This window comes from Neofelis nebulosa, chromosome 10 (genome assembly GCF_028018385.1).
Source record: "Neofelis nebulosa isolate mNeoNeb1 chromosome 10, mNeoNeb1.pri, whole genome shotgun sequence".
In the NCBI taxonomy this organism is placed as follows: domain Eukaryota; kingdom Metazoa; phylum Chordata; class Mammalia; order Carnivora; family Felidae; genus Neofelis; species Neofelis nebulosa.
In genome coordinates, this window is record NC_080791.1 from 108,210,883 (window position 1) to 108,228,890 (window position 18,008).

General features: G+C 55.3%; 1 protein-coding gene across 3 annotated transcripts; it reads right to left on the minus strand.

Annotated features, from left to right (window-relative positions):
- Positions 1–5,491: 5,491 nt before the first annotated feature.
- Positions 5,492–17,981, minus strand: CDCA5 (cell division cycle associated 5). 3 transcript variants are annotated; one of them, XM_058689592.1, is made up of 10 exons: positions 17,808–17,981; positions 17,499–17,593; positions 17,355–17,420; positions 17,240–17,275; positions 13,187–13,621; positions 7,565–7,678; positions 7,258–7,355; positions 6,958–7,056; positions 6,062–6,128; positions 5,492–5,912 (listed from the first exon to the last, which is right to left on the minus strand). In XM_058689592.1, the coding sequence occupies exons 1-10, from the start codon at positions 17,851–17,853 to the stop codon at positions 5,733–5,735; spliced, it is 1,236 nt and encodes a 411-aa protein (XP_058545575.1). In that variant the 5' UTR covers positions 17,854–17,981; the 3' UTR covers positions 5,492–5,732. The 3 variants fall into 3 exon arrangements, with proteins under 3 accessions (XP_058545575.1, XP_058545576.1, XP_058545577.1); XM_058689593.1 differs by lacking the exon at positions 13,187–13,621; XM_058689594.1 differs by lacking the exons at positions 5,492–5,912; positions 6,062–6,128; positions 6,958–7,056; positions 7,258–7,355; positions 7,565–7,678 and adding an exon at positions 11,408–12,999.
- Positions 17,982–18,008: the final 27 nt, after the last annotated feature.

Here is an 18,008-nt window from a genome sequence, read left to right on the forward strand (position 1 = left end):
CACTCCTGCCTCATCTGACTCCCTAAAATGCAAAACCTGGGGCTAAAGGAAGAAAGGGGATCCAGAAGAATTCTCTGTGTGTATCCTGCAGGGGTCCCAGCTTATGTGAGGAAGTGGAACTCTTAGAAAGGGAAGCCATTTCTTCCTTTGCAAGGTGACTTCCTCCTCCATCCTCTAACTGTATCTGCCCTCTCTGGAATCCATTCACCCGTTCATCCATCCATCCACTATTTATCCACCTGCCCTCCTATTCCCCCACCCATCTATTCTCCCATCCAGCCACCCACCCACCCATCCATCCATCCATCCATCCACCCACCCAACTACCCATCCATCCATCCTTCATCCATCCATCCATCCATCCATCCATCCATCCATCCTTCTATCCTTCCATCCATCCATCCATCCATCTATCCACCCATCCACCCATCTACCCATCCATCCATCCACCCATCCATCCATCTACCCACTAACCCATTTACCCATCCATTTTTCTATCCACGCATCCACCCACCCTCCCATCCATCCATTCCTTTATTCACTCCTTCTCTTATACCTGCAAGTATCCATTCATCCAGCTCTGTGCAAAACCCGTGTTAGGGCCTGAGGAGGAAGAGGTGCCCAAGACTTCAGGTCCAGAGGGGAGACAGGCAGGCTTTGGGCTCAACCATGTGGTAAGTGCCCCTATAGAGGGAGGACCAGTGTGTTCCCAGTGGGGAGAATGAGGAATTCTAAGAGGGAACATTTGAAGGGATCTTCCAAGGATGAGAAGGCATTCAGCAGGCAGAGAAGGCAAGGGGCAGGCCATCCATGCAAATGGCCCAGCATGCAAATGGCCCAGCATGCGCAAAGGCTGAGAAGGAGAGGAAGACACCAAGTTCTCACTACAAATGTTGATTGAGCCCCTTGTGGGCCTCAGAGAGCCAGGCAGGGTGGGAAGATCCCTGGGGCTCAAGCTGTGACTCCTCCTACCCCCATGACCTATCTTGCCTTGGGCCTCTCCCCAGCCAGGCTGCAGCCCATTGATTGTCCCACAGATGCCCCAAGAGCTGGGTGAGCCGGGCAGGGTAGACTTGGTGTGTGTGTGTGATTTCACAGCCCACTCCCGGAGCAGCCCCCTTCCTGCTCACAACCCTGTTTTGTGGGCACCACCTGCCCCCCACCGTCCTGTGTCCATCCCCCCTGGTGCTGCTGGTCAGGAGGACAGCATGGGAGGACTATGGGTGGGGTTTAGTGTGATCAGTGGTTCAGGGAGGCACACCAGGAAGCCACAGTTTTTGCAAGGTGGTTATCAGCACGCCAGATATGACCTTGGATCTTATCAGAAGCCTGTTAGTGTGGGGAGCGTACACATTCCTGAGGACCAGGAGGACTGTCACCACCTGGCAGGCAGTGGGAGGGACGTCAAGATCGGCTGATAACTTGAGGAACAGACACGGTGATGACGGCATGAGGAACAGCCCCACGGTCCCACACCACCCCCTCCTGGAGGGATTTAGCTGCTTGAACCTGTGAAATTACAGATGCGACACGTGGACAAGGGCGTGTGACATCTCTGTGTGCCATCTGAGAACCCCAGCTCAGGCTGTTGGAGTCAGCTGGTGTCTACGCTGCATTCTGCACCGGATGTAAACCTGGCCAATTTTCCTTTCCCCATCTAGGCTCGGTGGCTGGTGTGGCCCCTCCCTGAACATTTTGGATTGTGGTGTTGATGGAACCATTTAAGGTAGCTACCAGGTTCTCTTTTATTTTCCCACCTCACTTGTTGATCCTGCTGCCTGCAGGAGTTCTCCTGTCCCTCCAGGACCCCTGATCCATTGGTGCCAGCTCTTCCCACTTTCCCTCTCCTCCCTCCTGGCCTCGCCCAGCCCCTTACAAAGCCTCTCCACCGGCCTCCTCTTCTGCTTCCGTCACATTCGCTGGGGGAAAAAACCTGGCGCTCTGCCCACTCTGCACCTGTACCCTTGACCCTGAATGGGCCTGCAGAATCACGTGACCTCACTGGTCTTGCTTTACCTTTATGATCCCAAACCTCAGGCAGGCTGTTAGCACTGCCCAGCGGTCCCGTTGTCTTTCCCTGGTCCTGGCCTCCTCACCCTTCCCCGCTCCCGGATGGAAGCTTCGCCCTCACTGAATCTCACTGAATCACCCTCGCTGAATCTCCGGAGCCCAGAACAGAGCCTGGTACGTAGGAGGCACTCAGCACATGCCTGTCGAATGGATGGAAAGCTGCCTTGGACCAGCGCACCTCCTCAGCGTCGGGCATTCATGGCCCAGCTATCTGGGATTTAAGGAGCAGAACGCAGGGGGCCCGGGGCAACCCCAAGGGATACAAAAGGTGGGCTCAGAACCCCTGGGAAACAGACCCCATCTGAATGAGCCCCAGTGGGATCACTGAGGTGGCCATGGGTGGGGGCCTGCATGACACACAAGTGCCCTCGTGAGACGGGGATGTGGGATCTAACAGTCCTCCAGGGCGGGATGTTTCCAGAGGGTGCTGCTGCTGGGCCGTGGGATCGAGCCACCCTCACAGGCAGGAATAGCAGCCCCTTCAGGTGGGGTGGGTGTTGGGAGCCTGCTGGGGTACCCCACTCCACCCTGCTTCCACGGGGCCCCTGAAGCCACGTCGGAGGCGTGGGTAGATGCACCGGAAGTAGGCTACTTGCCAACCCTCGCTGCATGCTAACAACTCCCCGAGCCCGCACTGGGTCACCAGTCCTTGCGGGGGCCTCTGAAGTGGGCATGTTGCAGGTAACATGCAGTTAACTGCATGTTGCAAATAAAGACGCATGTGTGGTTACTCGGTCGAGGCCACACGGGCTGGCACGTGGCGGAGCTGAGATTAGAACCCGGGAGCAGGACCTCTTCTCTCCAAAGCTACACCACCTCTCAGGCTCCAGGCGGAGAGGGGCATCCCATTCTGCTCCTCACAAGGCAGAATCATGGGGACGCAGGAGGCTGGTTTGCCAACCCAGCCTCAGTGCCTTGAAGACAGAGAGGCCTGGACGATCGGGGGCACAGCTTGTGAATGGCACAGTAGTGTGTGTGTGTGTGTGGGTGTGGGTGTGGGTGTTAAAAGACCCGGGAATGTCCCGGGGCCCGCATGGCTGTGCTGTGGGACTCCCTCTTTGGGAAGGCCTCGCTGCCTTGCTGTGTCAACAGGAGCGGCTGTAGGGACGCAGCTCAGGGCAGGACAATGCTGGGGTCTCCGGGGCACCTGTCAGCTCTTCGGTGGTTTGGAGACAAATGGGCAGAGAGGGCTCTGTGACCGACTCCATTTCCTGCAGTGTTCACGTAGCCTCATACCTTTGCTTTCCCAGGCTGAAATGCTGGAGGCTTTCGGGGGAAGCAGGCTCAAAGGGGACCATGCTTCCGGTCCAACAGCCGTCTGAGCATCAGATGATTCCCTTCAGGAAAATGGCAGGATTGCTGTTTTGTAACAGCTGGGCCGCCTTCAAGAACTGGTCAGGAAGTGGGGGGGGGGTGGCGGTGGCGGGGGGCGCCTCGGACTCCTAGAACCATCCAGGCCCTGATGGTGGAGTCCTGGGGGAGGCGGCTGCTAGGTCAGAGCTCAGCTCAGCTCTGCCTGCAGCTGTGATCAAATCAAACCTTCACTAATCAAATCTGTCGGGAGTTACTGGCCTGGGCGTGATCCCACCGGGGCTGGTGTAAGTCAAACTAGGTCTGAAGAGGGGCCGCAAACCTGAATTTCCATCCTCTTGGTTAGTGTTCCCTGCAGTGGGTATGAGGCAGAAAGACGGCCCCAGTCCTTTCGTGTCATACTAGAGAATTTCTGCCCAGTACATTTTATCACCCTTAGGGGTCATGGGGCTTTGAAAAACGTTGCTCTTTTTTTTTTTTTTAATATTTATTTTTGGGAGAGAGAGACACACACAGAATCAGAAGCAGGCTCCAGGCTGTCGGCACAGAGCCCGACACGGGGCTCGAACTCACAAACTGTGAGATCATGACCTGAACCGAAGTCAGACGCCTAACTGACTGAACCCCCCTGGGTGCCCCTGAAAAACACTGTTCTATAGGATATTGACCAATATTGATCTAATTTAGCAATAACAGTCTTATTTCAGGATTCCTCCTGTTTCCCCCATTGACCACACACACACACACACACACACACGTCGATTTCTCGTATCCTCCTTTGTATCCTCCTTTAAACTGGTTTCGTCATCTTGACCAGGGAGCACGAGGCAAGCTGACAGGCCGCAAACACCCCCCTCCCCTCCTCCCAAGGTGGGACTTGTGTGACATTCCTTGGGCACTCCTGGCTGCCGGAGAACAAAGGAAAGGGGAAAAACAGATGGTTAACTGATAGAGATCATAGTCCCGAAGGACCTAAAAGTCTCCATCACCCCTCCATAGTGAGGTGGGGAACAAAGGCAGAAAGAAATGGCAGCTAGAACTCAACTTCCTTCTAACCAGCAGCCCATTGACAAATACATACGTGAGGCAGGCAGAGAAAAACGTTTCTCCAGAAACTCCTTACAGTCTTAATGCTAATGCTTTGCTGGAGAGAAAACCACCTTAGCTTGACAATAGCTAGGCCTCCGGTATCCTTTGAGTCTTTAGCATATGAAAACCTCACTGGAAACTTCCCCTGGACTTTAACCAGTCTCTCTTCAGGGTCCCGGGGCAGCTCTTCCTGCCCACGGGTCCTGTCTTTCTTGGTCGTCGGCTCCGGACCCCACGAGCCCCACAGTCACCCCAAAAACCTCATCAATCTTGCTGGCTCTGTCCTCTTCCTCCTTAAGGAGTTTTTTTTTCTCTTTTTTTAAAATAAGTTTATTTATTTTTGAGAGAGACAGCACGCAGGAGGGGCAGAGAGAGGGAGAGAGCATCCCAGGCAGGCTCCGCACTGCCAGCGCAGAGCCCGACTTCCGGGCTCGATCCCAGGAACTTGGGCTGAAATCAACCGACTGAGCCACCCAGACGCCCCTCTTTAAGGAGTCTGAACACCAAACCAAACTGAACCATGCTCCTGTCATACAGGAAGGCAGCCAGCCGCAGCCAGGGCAGGAAGAGTCCCATGGGTGTAGGGCAAGAGGTCTCACGAGTGTCAGGTGTTGGACCCCTGTGGAGCTCCCACTACCAGCCCCCACCCCTGCCCATGATTGGACTTATAAAGGAGAAGAGACTTATCCGAGGTCGCAAGGTGGGTAGTGGCTCTTCCAGCCCTTCCCTAGTCTCTTTCTGCCCTTTGGAGTTAGACCTGTGGCCTCCATCCTTGGGGGGTGGGGGGGTGCTTCTAGTCCCACCCCAGTGCTTATCACGGGGACATTGCCCTTGAGGCTGACACCACCAGGCCTGGAACCTCTTCCGGGGTGATGGGAGTTCAGGGCCAGGGAACCAAGGCGGGGGGGGGGGGGGGGGGGCGGTGTCTCAGAGGCGGCCCAGGGACCAAGCTCATTTTGGAGCTGGTGACCTCCCACCCTACCTGATTCCCAGGGCCCACAAACACGCGGGGAGTGGCCGCTCAACTTCGGAGAAGTTTATTGCTGGGACCTGCAGAGGAGCTGCTGGAACGTCTTCCCGAGGAGACGACCAGTTTCCAGCCTCGGGCCTGGCCAGGGCTGATGCTGGTGTCTGTGGGTGGCGGGAGCACCAGGCCGCAGGACGAGTGCTGTCTCCTGGGAGCTGGGTTGCTACAGGCAAGGGGAGCTGAGTGAGCGGCTGGGAAGGCCTGCCCTTGCTCCCCACGTGCCACAGGGGGGCTGTCAGGGCAGCGGGGACAGCGCCACCCCCTGGACGGCCCGGGCATCCTCCGGGACAGCCTGGGCCTCCTCCGGATGGTCCTGGGCTCCCTCCTGGATGGCCTGGGCTCCCTCGTGGACGGCCTTCACCTCCTCCTGGAGGGCCTCTGCTTCCTCCTGGAGGCTCTTATATGACAAGTTCAGCTGGAACAAAAGGTTGCAGGGCCCAGAGGTGGGTACTGACCCCGGACAGGACTGTCTGAGGCCCGCTATGAGGCCCTCTAGCTGGGGTGGGAGGCAGGGAGGAGGGGGAGGCACAACGAAGAAAGGGGGTCCCGGGCTGAGGGGCTCACCAGCCTTTGCAGCTTCTCCCCCAGGGCCAGGTTGTCTGCTTGGATGGTGCTCAGTGACTCCCGAAGTCTAGAATGGAAAGAGACCCGCTTCAGCCCCCAGGCTCTTATCCTAAGCAGCTTCCCCGCAGCGCCCAACACGCGTCTCCTGCCTGGGCTGTGTGACCTGGAAAGGCCACCTGGGAATGGGCTTTCACCAAGGGTCCAGTCTTGTCCTGGCAAAGCCATAGGTGGGGGCGGGGACCATGACAGAATTCTGCGTGGTTCCAGGCCAGCAAGAGGGTCGGCCCCGGAAGTAGCCCGGCTCGAGTGCTCTGGGTATGAATCAACGTGCCCACCCCTCGGATCTCTGCTACGGGAGCCCACGTGCAGCCCGGAGGGAATGTGTCCCCCTGCCCCACCCCCCAAACCTCTGTCTCCAGGCAGAGGTCTGACCCTGGCATCACCACGGAGGGCCAAGTGGCCGCGGAATTACACAGACTCCAGAGCCTGGCACCCAGAGAACAGAGCCCCACCCCCATTGCTCCACAGACCAAACTGCTCCCTCAAGTTCTTGGACAGTTAAAGGTGGGGGTCCCCTTGCAGGCAGCCTTGCTGACCAGGCATGCGGGCACCCATTTGCCCGATGGGAAAGAGCGGTCGCCTCCTGCATCTGTGGGGCAGGTTCCGCTCACACAGGAGGGCACCGATGCTGGGGAGGGAGGGGACCTGCCGGCCAGTGAGGAGGTCATCCAGTGCAGAACGGTGAGCAGGCAGAAGAGGGGAAGGAGGAGGGGCACGCGAGGGTGCAAACCCACCGCTGTCAAGCCCCAGGCCCTGACCTCAGTGGGGGGGGGGGGGGGGGGGGGAGGGGAAGCCCTGTCCCCCCACCCGCCCCCACCTGCCCCGGCCCAGCTCACCTCATGCAATCGTTGTGCAAATGGCTGATTTCCTGTGAGGTCCGCCGGGCCCCCCAGTCTTCCTTGTCCAGGAACTGGTCCTCCTGGATCTCTGCGTCCCTGGGAAGAGCGCACAGCAAGGGTTGGACCAGAGGGTCTAGAGGCTGGGGGAGGGTCTGGGGAGGGGGGCAGGCCCAGGCCCAGGTCCCGGATGGGTCTCCCCTCTGCGCATCCCGGGGCCGAGTCCTGGCCCAGGTCTGAATGTTAACAGAGAGAAGCACCCTCTGCCTCCCTCCCCTGCACACACTCACTCAGCCTTACGCCTCAGGGTCTTTGGGCTCCGCTGTGCTCAGGAGCGTAAACAGGAATGTGACGGTAGGTTCTGGCTGCAAGTTCCGCGGTTGCTCCGAAGAAGACGGCTTTGGCAGAGAAGGTGCCATGGTGACTGAAGGGCAGAAGGCTGGCGGCCAGGGAGACTGGGTCCCCTCACACCGTAGAGCAAGACAGCGGGGCTGGTGGCCGGCGGTCCAGAGCTCCTCTCCGGCGGGGGAAGAATTTCTCCAGCCACCTGCCACCCTTCCTGCCACCCCTGCCGTCTGCCTTGGGAGGCCCTGGTGCTTCCTGTCACCTCTAAGACTGGCTCCCCGGAGACCCGAGGGTCTTCTGGCTCCTGCTTCTCAACCGGCTGCACCTCTGGCTTCACCACGGGTGTAGAGCGGGCTCTTCGTCTGCCCCTGAGAGACTGAAGGAGACAGAAGCCCGGTTGGTGAGGCACGTCCACCATCCTGCTGGTTTCCCCCTTTCCAGCCTTGTCTGATTTCCTTTTTTTAATTTGTTTATATATTTGTGAGAGAGACAGACAGGGAGTTGGGGAGGGACAGAGAGAGAGGGAGGCACAGAATCCGAAAGCAAGCTCCAGGCCCCGAGCTGTCAGCCTGACGCGGGGCTCGAACCCACGAACCGCAAGCTCATGACCTGAGCCTAAATCGGACGCTTAACCGACGGAGCCACCCAGGCGCCCCTTGTCTGGTTTTCTTGACGCAGCCTCCGGTCTGGAGAGCCTCCACCACCAGTTCTGTCTAGCAAACCAGACCCCTCAAAGTTAGGATTCCCGCATTTAGCAAATAAAGCGCAAGGAAGGGTACCAGCGAAATTTGAATCTCAGATGAAACCGAATACTTTTAAAAGCATAAGTATGGCCCACGCAGTGTTTGGGAAATACTTAGACTAAAAAATGATTCATTGTTTATCTGAAATTCAAATTTTACTAGGTGACCCGCATTTTATCTGGCAACATGCTACATGCTGGTAATATTTTAATTTTTTTTTTCAACGTTTTTTATTTATTTTTGGGACAGAGAGAGACATAGCATGAACGGGGGAGGGGCAGAGAGAGAGGGAGACACAGAACCGGAAACAGGCTCCAGGCTCCGAGCCATCAGCCCAGAGCCCGACGCGGGGCTCGAACTCACGGACCGCGAGATCGTGACCTGGCTGAAGTCGGACGCTTAACCGACTGCGCCACCCAGGCGCCCCAACTGGTAATATTTTATAAACCGAACCCTTGCAAATGCAAGGTATAGGGGGTGGGGGCGTGACGGGCACCCTGTTGAAAGGAATCCTATAGAAGCTTGTAAAAAAGTGGAGAATCCCTCCCATTTTGGGCATAGAAATCATCTATCAATGAGACACCGAGAAACCAATAGTGTGGCATTCAAGACCCTCTCTTATGTACTCCCCTGTTTCCAACCCCCTTAATACGCCACTGTCCCTGAACAGGTCTCTGCTCAGACCGGCCAGGAGCCTCACTTCCCAACACCAGCCTGAGCTGCCCCCACCGCCACTCTTGCCCGTGCTGTTCACCCCTCTCCTGTTCCCTCCCTGCTCTGTAATCTGAGCTGAACTCCACTCTTTTCTCTGCTGAGCAAATGTACCTCCCCGGGACCCCCCCGTGGGCGGGTTCACATCCCTGAGCCTAAATATGCATCTGTCTCTACGAAGTGATGTTATCAGCAGCTTCTCCCCAAGTGACAGGAAGTCTTTAAATATATATTTTTCAGTGTTTACTTTTGAGAGAGAGAGAGAGAGAGAATGCGATCGGGGGAGCACAGAGAGAGGGAGACGGGCTCTGTGCTGACAGCAGAGAGCCCGATGCGGGGCTCGAACTCACGAACCCTAAGATCATGATCTGAGCCGAAGTCGGATGCTCAACTGAATCACCCAAGCGCCCCCCGCCCCCACGTGACAGTCTTCAGTCAATAGATGGAATTGTCGCCATTTTTCACTTGCAGATTTTCCAGAATCTTGCACATCGGCTGGCCTAGTGATAGAGGACAATCCAATGAGAAGGCAAATAGTGACCTCCCGTGTGTCCTTCATACCGAGCTCCGTCTGGGCTTTTGACAGGCCCATGGGTCGTGGCAGGGATCCTATGTGAAGTCCTCTCTGCAGTACATTGAGCCTTTCCGGGTGGCCTAAAATATTATAATTCCTGTCCACATGATGTAAACAGAAACTTCGTGGCTGGCAATATCCTGCAGGAGTTCCTGTAACTCTCCAAAGTAACACCAGCGCTCCCAAGCGGGTAGCTCTGTCACTGGGTTTGATTTGTGTCCTGGGGGAAGTTGGCAGCGTATAACAAGATCTACAAAACTAGCCGGGACCTTTGCCCCTGGTAAGGTTGCTTTGGTAATGAGGCTTCAAGACACGACTCCCATGGAAATAAAAAATAATTTACACCAAAGAGCAAAACTGGAAGCAGCCTCAAGGGCCCAAGTATAGGAAAAGGTCAGTAATCAGTGGCATGAACATGACAGAACGCAGCTCACTCTGCAGTTAGTGGTCTCCAGTAAACGTTGACCGGCTGCTTCCTGTGGGACAGGTCTCAGCAGGGTCCCGAGAGCACACAGATAGGTGATCATGATCCGGTTCTGCCCAGGAGAAGCCCCCGGGGCTAGGGAAGGTCCCAGGTTCCCAGGTGAGCGCAGCACAGGGAGATGTGCCGCAACAGAAGCCTGTAGACAGCCCCGGCCACGAGAGAAGGGAGCCACACATTTGGTTCAAAGCTCCAGCTAGATTCCGCCGTGAATGTGACGCTTGATTGTCCATAGGAAATGGGGTATCTTGGCACGGGGAGAGCAACCCAAAAGAGGGAGCAGCTTGGGCAGGCCGGTGCTGAAGGGCACTCCCACCAGGGCACAGTGTGAGCTGGCCTGGGCTGTGGCCCCCAGGTGACAAGGAGGCATGGAGAGACCTTCGTGTGTCTGTGGGTCGTCTGGGCCGTAAGTAGGAGTGTGGCGGGGGGGACGAGGAGACATGGGGGGGGGGGTGGCAGAAGCCAAGGGCCTTGGGAGTGGAGAGGCAGGCGCAACTGATCCCCCTGCCAAGTGTCTACACTGTGTGGATACCGGGGAACAAGTGCAGGAGACGCTGTGACACCACAAAAGCCAGCCTCTCAATGGTCTGTACGAATGATTATCTTTTATCCCTTTGAGACCCTACTTTCCATTCTCTTGGGTGTTACACTCAGAAGTGGAATTGTGTAAAGGGCTTTAAGCAAGGGAGAGACGGGCTATTTTTGTCTTCTAGGAAACTGAGTCTGGCCCCAGTGTGGAGTTTGGAAGTGAGAGGTTAAAAGGAACTAGACCTGCTAGGCCAGTGCTGTCCAATGGCCTTGGGACAGAGGGAGGCTGAGGTTAGGGCTGATGGGATGGGGCGAGGGCGAGCACAGAGTTGCAGATGACCCCCCGGGCCCCTTGACAGCAAAGAGCCCGACACGGGGGGCTTGAACTCACAGTGAGATCATGACCTGAGTTGAAGTCGGAGGCTTAACCAACTGAGCCACCCAGGCACCCTGAATTTAAGGAGTTAAAGCCCTTAATTTGTTCTAAGGGCCAGGAGGCAAGGACAAGTGTAAAGAGGAGCTGGGAGGGAGACTAGTTCGAGCCACAGTACATCAAGTACATCACAGTACATCACACGCATCCCTGGGCGTTCTTGAGCCGGATGGGCAAACTGAACCTGTATCTTTGACTAGCCCCCAGGAGGCTCTGCCCCTACTGTCGTAGGGCACGGCGGCTGGGCCAATGTGAGAAGCTGGCTCCTTCGCAGGAGCCTCACAGGGGAACAGAGGCCGGCTTCTGTGAGGAGCGGGTCCCCAGGCACCGGGTGAAGCTCTTAGCAGCCCCACCTCTTTCCTCCTGGGGCTGGAGGGGCTGGGGCTCCCTGGAGGTCCCCTTTCCAGGCAGTCCTGCCTTGAAGAAGCAAGTCCTGCCTTGAAGGGCCTGTTCTTGACTGGACAGAAAAAAAACAAATGTGAGAGCAGAGCAGTGATCACGGGGCCACCAGAGGCCAGGCTGGCAGTCCCCTGCACAAGGGGACAACCCTGGTGACACAGGTCAAAGAAGGCTTGGCTTCCTGGGCCTCCCACCCTCGCCTCTGCCTCTATAAAAACAGCAGAATGAGCAGAAACTTTGTAATCAAAAAAAACTTTTTTATTAAAACGACAACACAATTTCCCCTTCAACTCTAGTCTTAGTTTTTCAGGGACAGCGAGAATTTGCAATGATGCCATCAGCACAGCACCTGGCTACTCTCGACTCTAAGACACTTCCCAAGTGTCCCACCCCACCAGCCAGTGAGGACAAGAATTCTTTAGCTGTCCAGCTCCGGAGCGTCCGGGCCCGTCCGAGCAAGGGGGCTTGCTTGCAGGGTCTGACGAAGCACAAAGTGTTGAACAGGAAGCCCGGGATTCCCAGGCCTTTTGAGGGCTTTCACTGGTGCCCACCGGGCCCGCGCCGGATCATCAAGTACCCTAACCCAGCATGCGTGCATCTCCCCTCTACCTCCACGGCCCCGTAAACGTCAGAAGACGTATGGCAGAAATCGTGGGAGGGCAGCCTCTGAGAGCATGCTCTTTACCAGCACTGATCCAAGAGAAGCAGGGGAGCAGGGCTCCCCAGAAACAACGAGACAACACACCCACGCTCGCGCGCCCCATCTGCTGCTAACATCTCGTCAGGCAGTGTTCTCGTGTGAGCAGACACTAAGGAAACTAAAAGTTAAAACTGCCTCTGACCCCTGTCCCTTTCTGGCAGGTGAAAAGGCACCTCCTAGAACTTTATGGGTGTAGCTGCAAAACGCTAGCGGGACTAGGATTCGGATTGTTTGACCCTGTTTTCCCTCTACAGTGGAGTAGACTCTGCACTTTATTTTGTAAGAAATAGGCTAAGCGACGATAAGGGCACCTCCCACCACAGCCCCCTTCCCGGGCCTGTGCAGGCGTCCCCCAGAGGCCCGGGCCTCAGTTCCTGTGGCACCTAATGGCCACACCGAAAAACGCACCCTCCTGGCCCCCAGCAGCCTGGCATTTAACTGAACAATCTCAGCAGCAGAGCAGACCTACAGAAGAGCTTTCATAGTAAGAGCTATGGTCTCAGACCCAACCAAGGCTTTCCTCCGTCCTTCACAATGTAAGACTCTACAGTGTCCAGATTCTTCCTCAGAATTCTCTCCCGGACCATCTACAGAATCTGAGAGGGAGCCTAAGCTTCTTGACGCAGATGGGCTTGTGGCCAGGAACCAAGACCCCAGGAGAAGATGGTGCAGGGTGGGGGGGATGCCTGAGGCTCGGTGCGGCTGATGCAGAGCAGCCTCAATCCCCCACAGCGGCCCAGGTCCTCTCACCTGCAACCCCAGCCTTTCACCTCCTCTGGCTGTGCCAGTAATCCCTACTCCCTGGTGTGGAAACTGGCTGGACTCCCCTGGGAGGGAAGGAGAGGCCGGTGGGTCAGAATAGACATGGGACAGCAGTACGTTTCCTGAGATGCTGTCACCACTGTACAAGCTTTCAGAGGAAGACAGGCTTTGTGTGGTGACGGCACATGCACAGGTAACAAGACCAGGGAGGGGACCCCAAGTGTCTTCTCTGCAGGGAGGAGGAGCTATGTACAAGGGAGGGGAGAATACGGCCCCCACGACATCTCATTCAACCAGGAGATCAAACTGCTCAGCAGCTTCGAACTCGGCATTCATGGCTGCAGCCCATTCATCCAGCTCTGATTTCTAGAGGAAGAGAAATGGGGGGGGGGGGGGGGGAGGGAGGGGACAGGTGAGTGAGGAAAGGGGCACGTTGGCCAGGGCATTTCTACCCATACCCTGCAGGTGCTGAGCCCCAGGCCAGCCTGAGTCCCGGCATGTCTCCCAGTGTGTCCCGTGTGCCAGCAGAGGAAATGCCGTGCCCCTCACTCACCAGGATCTCCGGAACCTTCTTTTTCTTTCGTTTCTCTTTCACAGCAGGTGGAGAGATTCCGGGGAGAGTGGTATCTGGGGCCCAGGGCTTCACAGGGACCCTGGGGACTTCGGTTAATTTTGAACACCTCACAGGTGAGACTCTGGCCAAGTCTTCTGACCCCAGCAGGCCCTCGAAGCCAAAGCAAGACCGGCGGCCTGGGGTGGAGGTGGAGGCAGAGCCGAGGGTCTCCAGCCGGCTGTAGGATCGCCTGACTTTCTTAGACATTTCCAAGTCTCTGGCGTCCAGGTCTTCCCTGGAGTTGGACTCGACATTCAGGGGGCACAGCACAGGAGTGGGGGTGGGGGTGATGGGGACACTGCTTGTCTTGAAGGGCTCCTCCCTAGCAGGCTCCTTGCTAGAAGGGTTGTTTTCCTTCTCCAAGAAAAAAGCAATCTGTACCAGGGCAGAAGAGAGAACAACTCCTTGTTACTTAGCTGTTATTACTTACTTCCAGAAAGGTCCGAGGAGATTCAGTGTGGAAAGACGCACAGAACACTTATAAAGGAAAAGACAGGACGAGCAACAAATCAGACCTTGAGACAAATTTGGGAAGGGGAAGAACAATCTGCCATCACTTCTGAGTCCACTTCTGTAACGCAAGAGGACTTATCACCACTTGGTGTTGTCGGCTCTGTCTCCAAACAACACGTGACCAGAAGCTGGCCAACCTCTACTATGCAGGCGTCCATCACGGGTCGTCCTGACCAGTGCAGTAACCTCTTGACCTCTCTTCCTGCTTCTGCCTGTGCCCTCTGTGGTCTATATGTCACACAGCTGGCAAGAGTTTTCCTAAAATGTGCACCCAGTCAGTAAGTACCTATTGGTCACGGGCCCCGTTCCAGGCCCCGTTCTAGGCATCGGGAGAACAGGGAGTAGAACAGAGAAAACCTGGTCTCCATGGGGCTTCCGTTCCCGTGGGAGTAAGACAGAGCTAACGAACAGGGAAAAACCATGTAGCACGTCAGAGGTACTCAACGCTTCGGAAAAAAAAAACAGGACAAGATAGGACTGGGGGTGGGTTGGAATTTTAAATAGGTGGAGCCTGCTTGGAATTCTCTCTGCCCCTCTCCTGCTTCAAAATAAAGAAATAAACTGAAAACAATCAAGAGAGAAAAAAAAGAGAGGTCCACACGTTGGCTCCTTAAAAATTCTATTCTCAGTTCAAACACGGCTTCCTCAGAGAAGGTATTTCTTACCATAAAGCAGAGACCAGCCCCTCCTACCACTGCTATTTACTGCTGCCACCCTGACCTATCTCGTCCGGCAGCCACCACTCTCGGATTTTGGCTTGTTCACTGGTCAATCATCACCCCAACTGGAATATGAGGTTCTTGACAGCAAGGGGTCTTCATCCGTCTGGGTGACCCTGCCTACGTCCAGCACCTTCCGCAAAGCCCTGCGTGCAGCAGGCATTCCATAAATGCTCACTGAACAAATGTACACAAAATTCCACACTGAGCTTTCTGGCAGCCAACACAAGGTAGGAAACAGGACAAATTCCGTCACTCTTGTGGTCTAACAGAAGTATGTTGGTTATCAAGAGAGACACTTCCTAGCTACAAGCACTAGAAATCTGCCCCAGGAGTCTTAGTAAAGGGGATGCTGAATATGGGTGCCTGGGTGGCTCAGTCAGTTAAGCACTCGACTCTTATTTAATGTTTATTATTGAGAGAGAGAGAGAGAAAGAGAGCGAGAGAGAGAGAGAGAGAGAGAATGCATGAGCACACGAGTGGAGCCGAAGCAGGCTCCAGGCTGTCAGCACAGAGCCCAACGCTGGGCTTGAACCCACAAGCCATGAGATCATGACCTAAGGTGAAGTCAGACGCTCAACCGACTGGGCCACTCAGGCACCCCGCATCCAACTCTTGATTTCGGCTCAGGTCATGATCTCATGGTTGGTGAGATCAAGCCTTGCTTTGGGCTCCACACTGTCAGCACAGAGCGTGCTTGAGATTCTTGTGCGTGTGTGCTCTCCCCCCTTCTCTCTCTGCCTCTCCCCCACTTGCATCGTCTCTCAAATGAACTGAAAAAAAAGGGGGGGATGCCGAACAAAATGGGGGTCACCCTAGACTACTTCCTCCTCATCCCCTACAGCCAAACAGCCGTCCAAATCCTTGCAGTTTTGATCAGTATATCATCAACCTATCATTCAACCAACAAGAATGAGGGATTCCCGCGGGGAGGCAGAAGTCCCCGCCCTCAAGACCACACGCAAATATTCTCAGGTATCTGTAAGGCCTAAGGAGAACTACGAAGAGAAACACAACAGCGACAGGGTGCAAGTGGTCAGGGAAGGCTTCCAGGAGGGGTCCTTTAAGCCGAGTCCTGTGTGATGGGATGGTCACGTGGTGAGCCGAGGGGCAGAGCATCACTTTGCCCTTCCCTTCCTTCAGGCCCCCACCATGTCACTTCAGTCAAGTCCTCCTACCTGGCCTCGGGTCCCCAGCAGCAGGCTTTGTCCAACCTGGTCTCCACCCAGACCCAAGAGGGATTTTTCTGAAACACGCCAGCATGCCTCGGGGACTACCGACTCCCCAAAGGCTCCTGCGGTGCCAAGGATGGAGCCCAAGCTCCCGAGTGTGGCTTTCATGCTTCAGGAGCTGCTCTGTCTTAGCCTGTTCCATCCCCCTAACAAGATGGCCAAAGGCACCCTGAGCGAGCTGCCCTTCTGCATGCCTTGGGATTTTGTGAATTAGAGGTCCCGGCAAACACAGCTTCCTGTGCCCAAACACTCCTGTCTTTAAAGACTCAGTTGTGGGGCGCCTGGGTGGCGCAGTCGGTTAAGCGTCCGACTTCAGCCAGGTCACGATCTCGCGGTCCGTGAGTTCGAGCCCCGCGTCAGGCTCTGGGCTGATGGCTCGGAGCCTGGAGCCTGTTTCCGATTCTGTGTCTCCCTCTCTCTCTGCCCCTCCCCCGTTCATGCTCTGTCTCTCTCTGTCCCAAAAATAAAAAATAAAAAAAATAAAAATAAAAAAAATAAAGACTCAGTTGAAACCTTCCTTCTTCTGTGACACAATCGCAGGGCCAGCTAGTCTGGGTTAGGTGCCTTCCTGACCTCTAGTACTTTTCTTACTGCAGTTCTCAGCACACTAGGCTACTATCGCTTGTTCATCGGTCTTTCTCCCCACTTGACTGGGAGTTCCATGTGCTCCTAAAAGGCAGCTAGCGTTTTCCATTTATTGTATCCCCAGGCACAGGTTTTCTGTTAATGAAACACCCTTAGTAACTCCTGCTAAACCAGTACAAATGCTGTACGTTTCTCTTACAACAACCAGTACTCACGAACAGAGCAGACAGACTGGAAAGGAGGAGGAAGAGTTGGGACACAGCTCAGTTCTTCAAGGAAAACAATATAGACTATTAGAATGCCACAAGACCACAATGGATTATTAAGTCCACACGGAGTGTGCAAAACGGGCGATGTATGTAGGTTTCCAAAGGCAACCTGTTTCCAAATACAGATGGTTCCCAACTTACTGATGGTTGGACTCAAAATTCTTCAACCTTATTACCGCGCAAAACTGATATACATTCAGCAGAGATCACATTTCAAATTTTGATCTTTTCCCAGGCTAGTGATACGTGGTAAGATACTCTCTCGTCAGGCAGTTCCCGATACGCGATCACGGAGGGTAAACAATGGATAGAATGTACAACCGTCCCGTTGTTCACTTTCATACAGAACTCAAGAAATTAAATGGTATCCAACTCTTTGTTATAAATAGGCTTTGCGTTAGATGGTTTACCCAACGGCGCGCTAACGTAAGTGTTCTGAGCCCGTTTAAGGCAAGCTTCGCTAAACTATGACGTTCAAAGGATTACGTGTATGAAATGCATTTCTGGCTTAGGATATTTTCAACTTACGATAGGTTTATTAGGATGTAACCCCGTCCTAACGGGAGGAAGATCTGTACCTCAAAACAGTTACCTGGGCAGATGGGAGCAGCCAGTATGCCCTGCCCCATTTCTAGAGTGCTCCCCACTCAACTAAGCAGATGAAAATGAACTCACCCTTGGGCTCCTTCGAGGCGTGTGCACAGATGGGGTCTGTGGAGACAGTAATAACTGATCACTTAGCCACCCCCAATTTTGGCTCCCAACCCACTACCCTTCTGTTAGCCCTCACCTTTACGGTATGGGCTACGATCTTCTTCAAAACGATGGGCTTTCTGACAGGAGCCGCATGGGATGCCTGGAAAAGAGGAGTGAACATGAACTACTCATTACTCCACCGGCCTCCGAGGCAGAAACTGAGGAATCCCGGGCTCACCTTGGGCCAGATTTCAGGGAGGGTGCTGGGGAGATCAGGGCCTGATTTCCGCTGGGACCTCCGCGGAGACTGAGTAGAAGACGGGGTCCTGGGCCCTGGGAAGAGAAAAAAGTTAGGAGGTAGGGGAGGACTCTAAACCTCAGAGTCTAGAGAACAAGTTCAGGAGAGAGCGAGAGAAAGTTCCCAAACAAGCCCTTTGGGGCTTCTTCCCGGGAAGGAGCCTCCTAGAGCGGTGGGGGGAGGGCCTTCCTCACGGGGCTCCGTCCCTCAAACGGCTCGGCCCCAGGCTCCCGCGCGCCTTCCGCTCACCGGAGCGTTGGGCGGCCCCTCCGGACCGCGTTCGCCTCTCGGACATATTAGCCTCGGTCTCGATCTCCGCCACGGTCTCCGCCGCCAGGGCTCGCGCCAACCCGGAGGGCCGACGGAGACAGAAACGTTCGAATTACCCGCCTGGCTGGGAGGAAGCGGAAGTGACGCAAGGGGGGAGGGCCGCCGTGCTCAGTTTTCACC

Coding starts and splice junctions, on each gene's coding strand:
- CDCA5 (XM_058689592.1), bottom strand. CDS start 17,853: ATGTCCGAGAGGCGAACGCGGTCCGGAGGGGCCGCCCAACGCTCCG. Junction 17,276..17,354: donor TCGTAGCCCATACCGTAAAG/GTGAGGGCTAAC, acceptor CTGTCTCCACAG/ACCCCATCTGTGCACACGCC. Junction 13,622..17,239: donor CGCCTCGAAGGAGCCCAAGG/GTGAGTTCATTT, acceptor GCCCTGGTACAG/ATTGCTTTTTTCTTGGAGAA.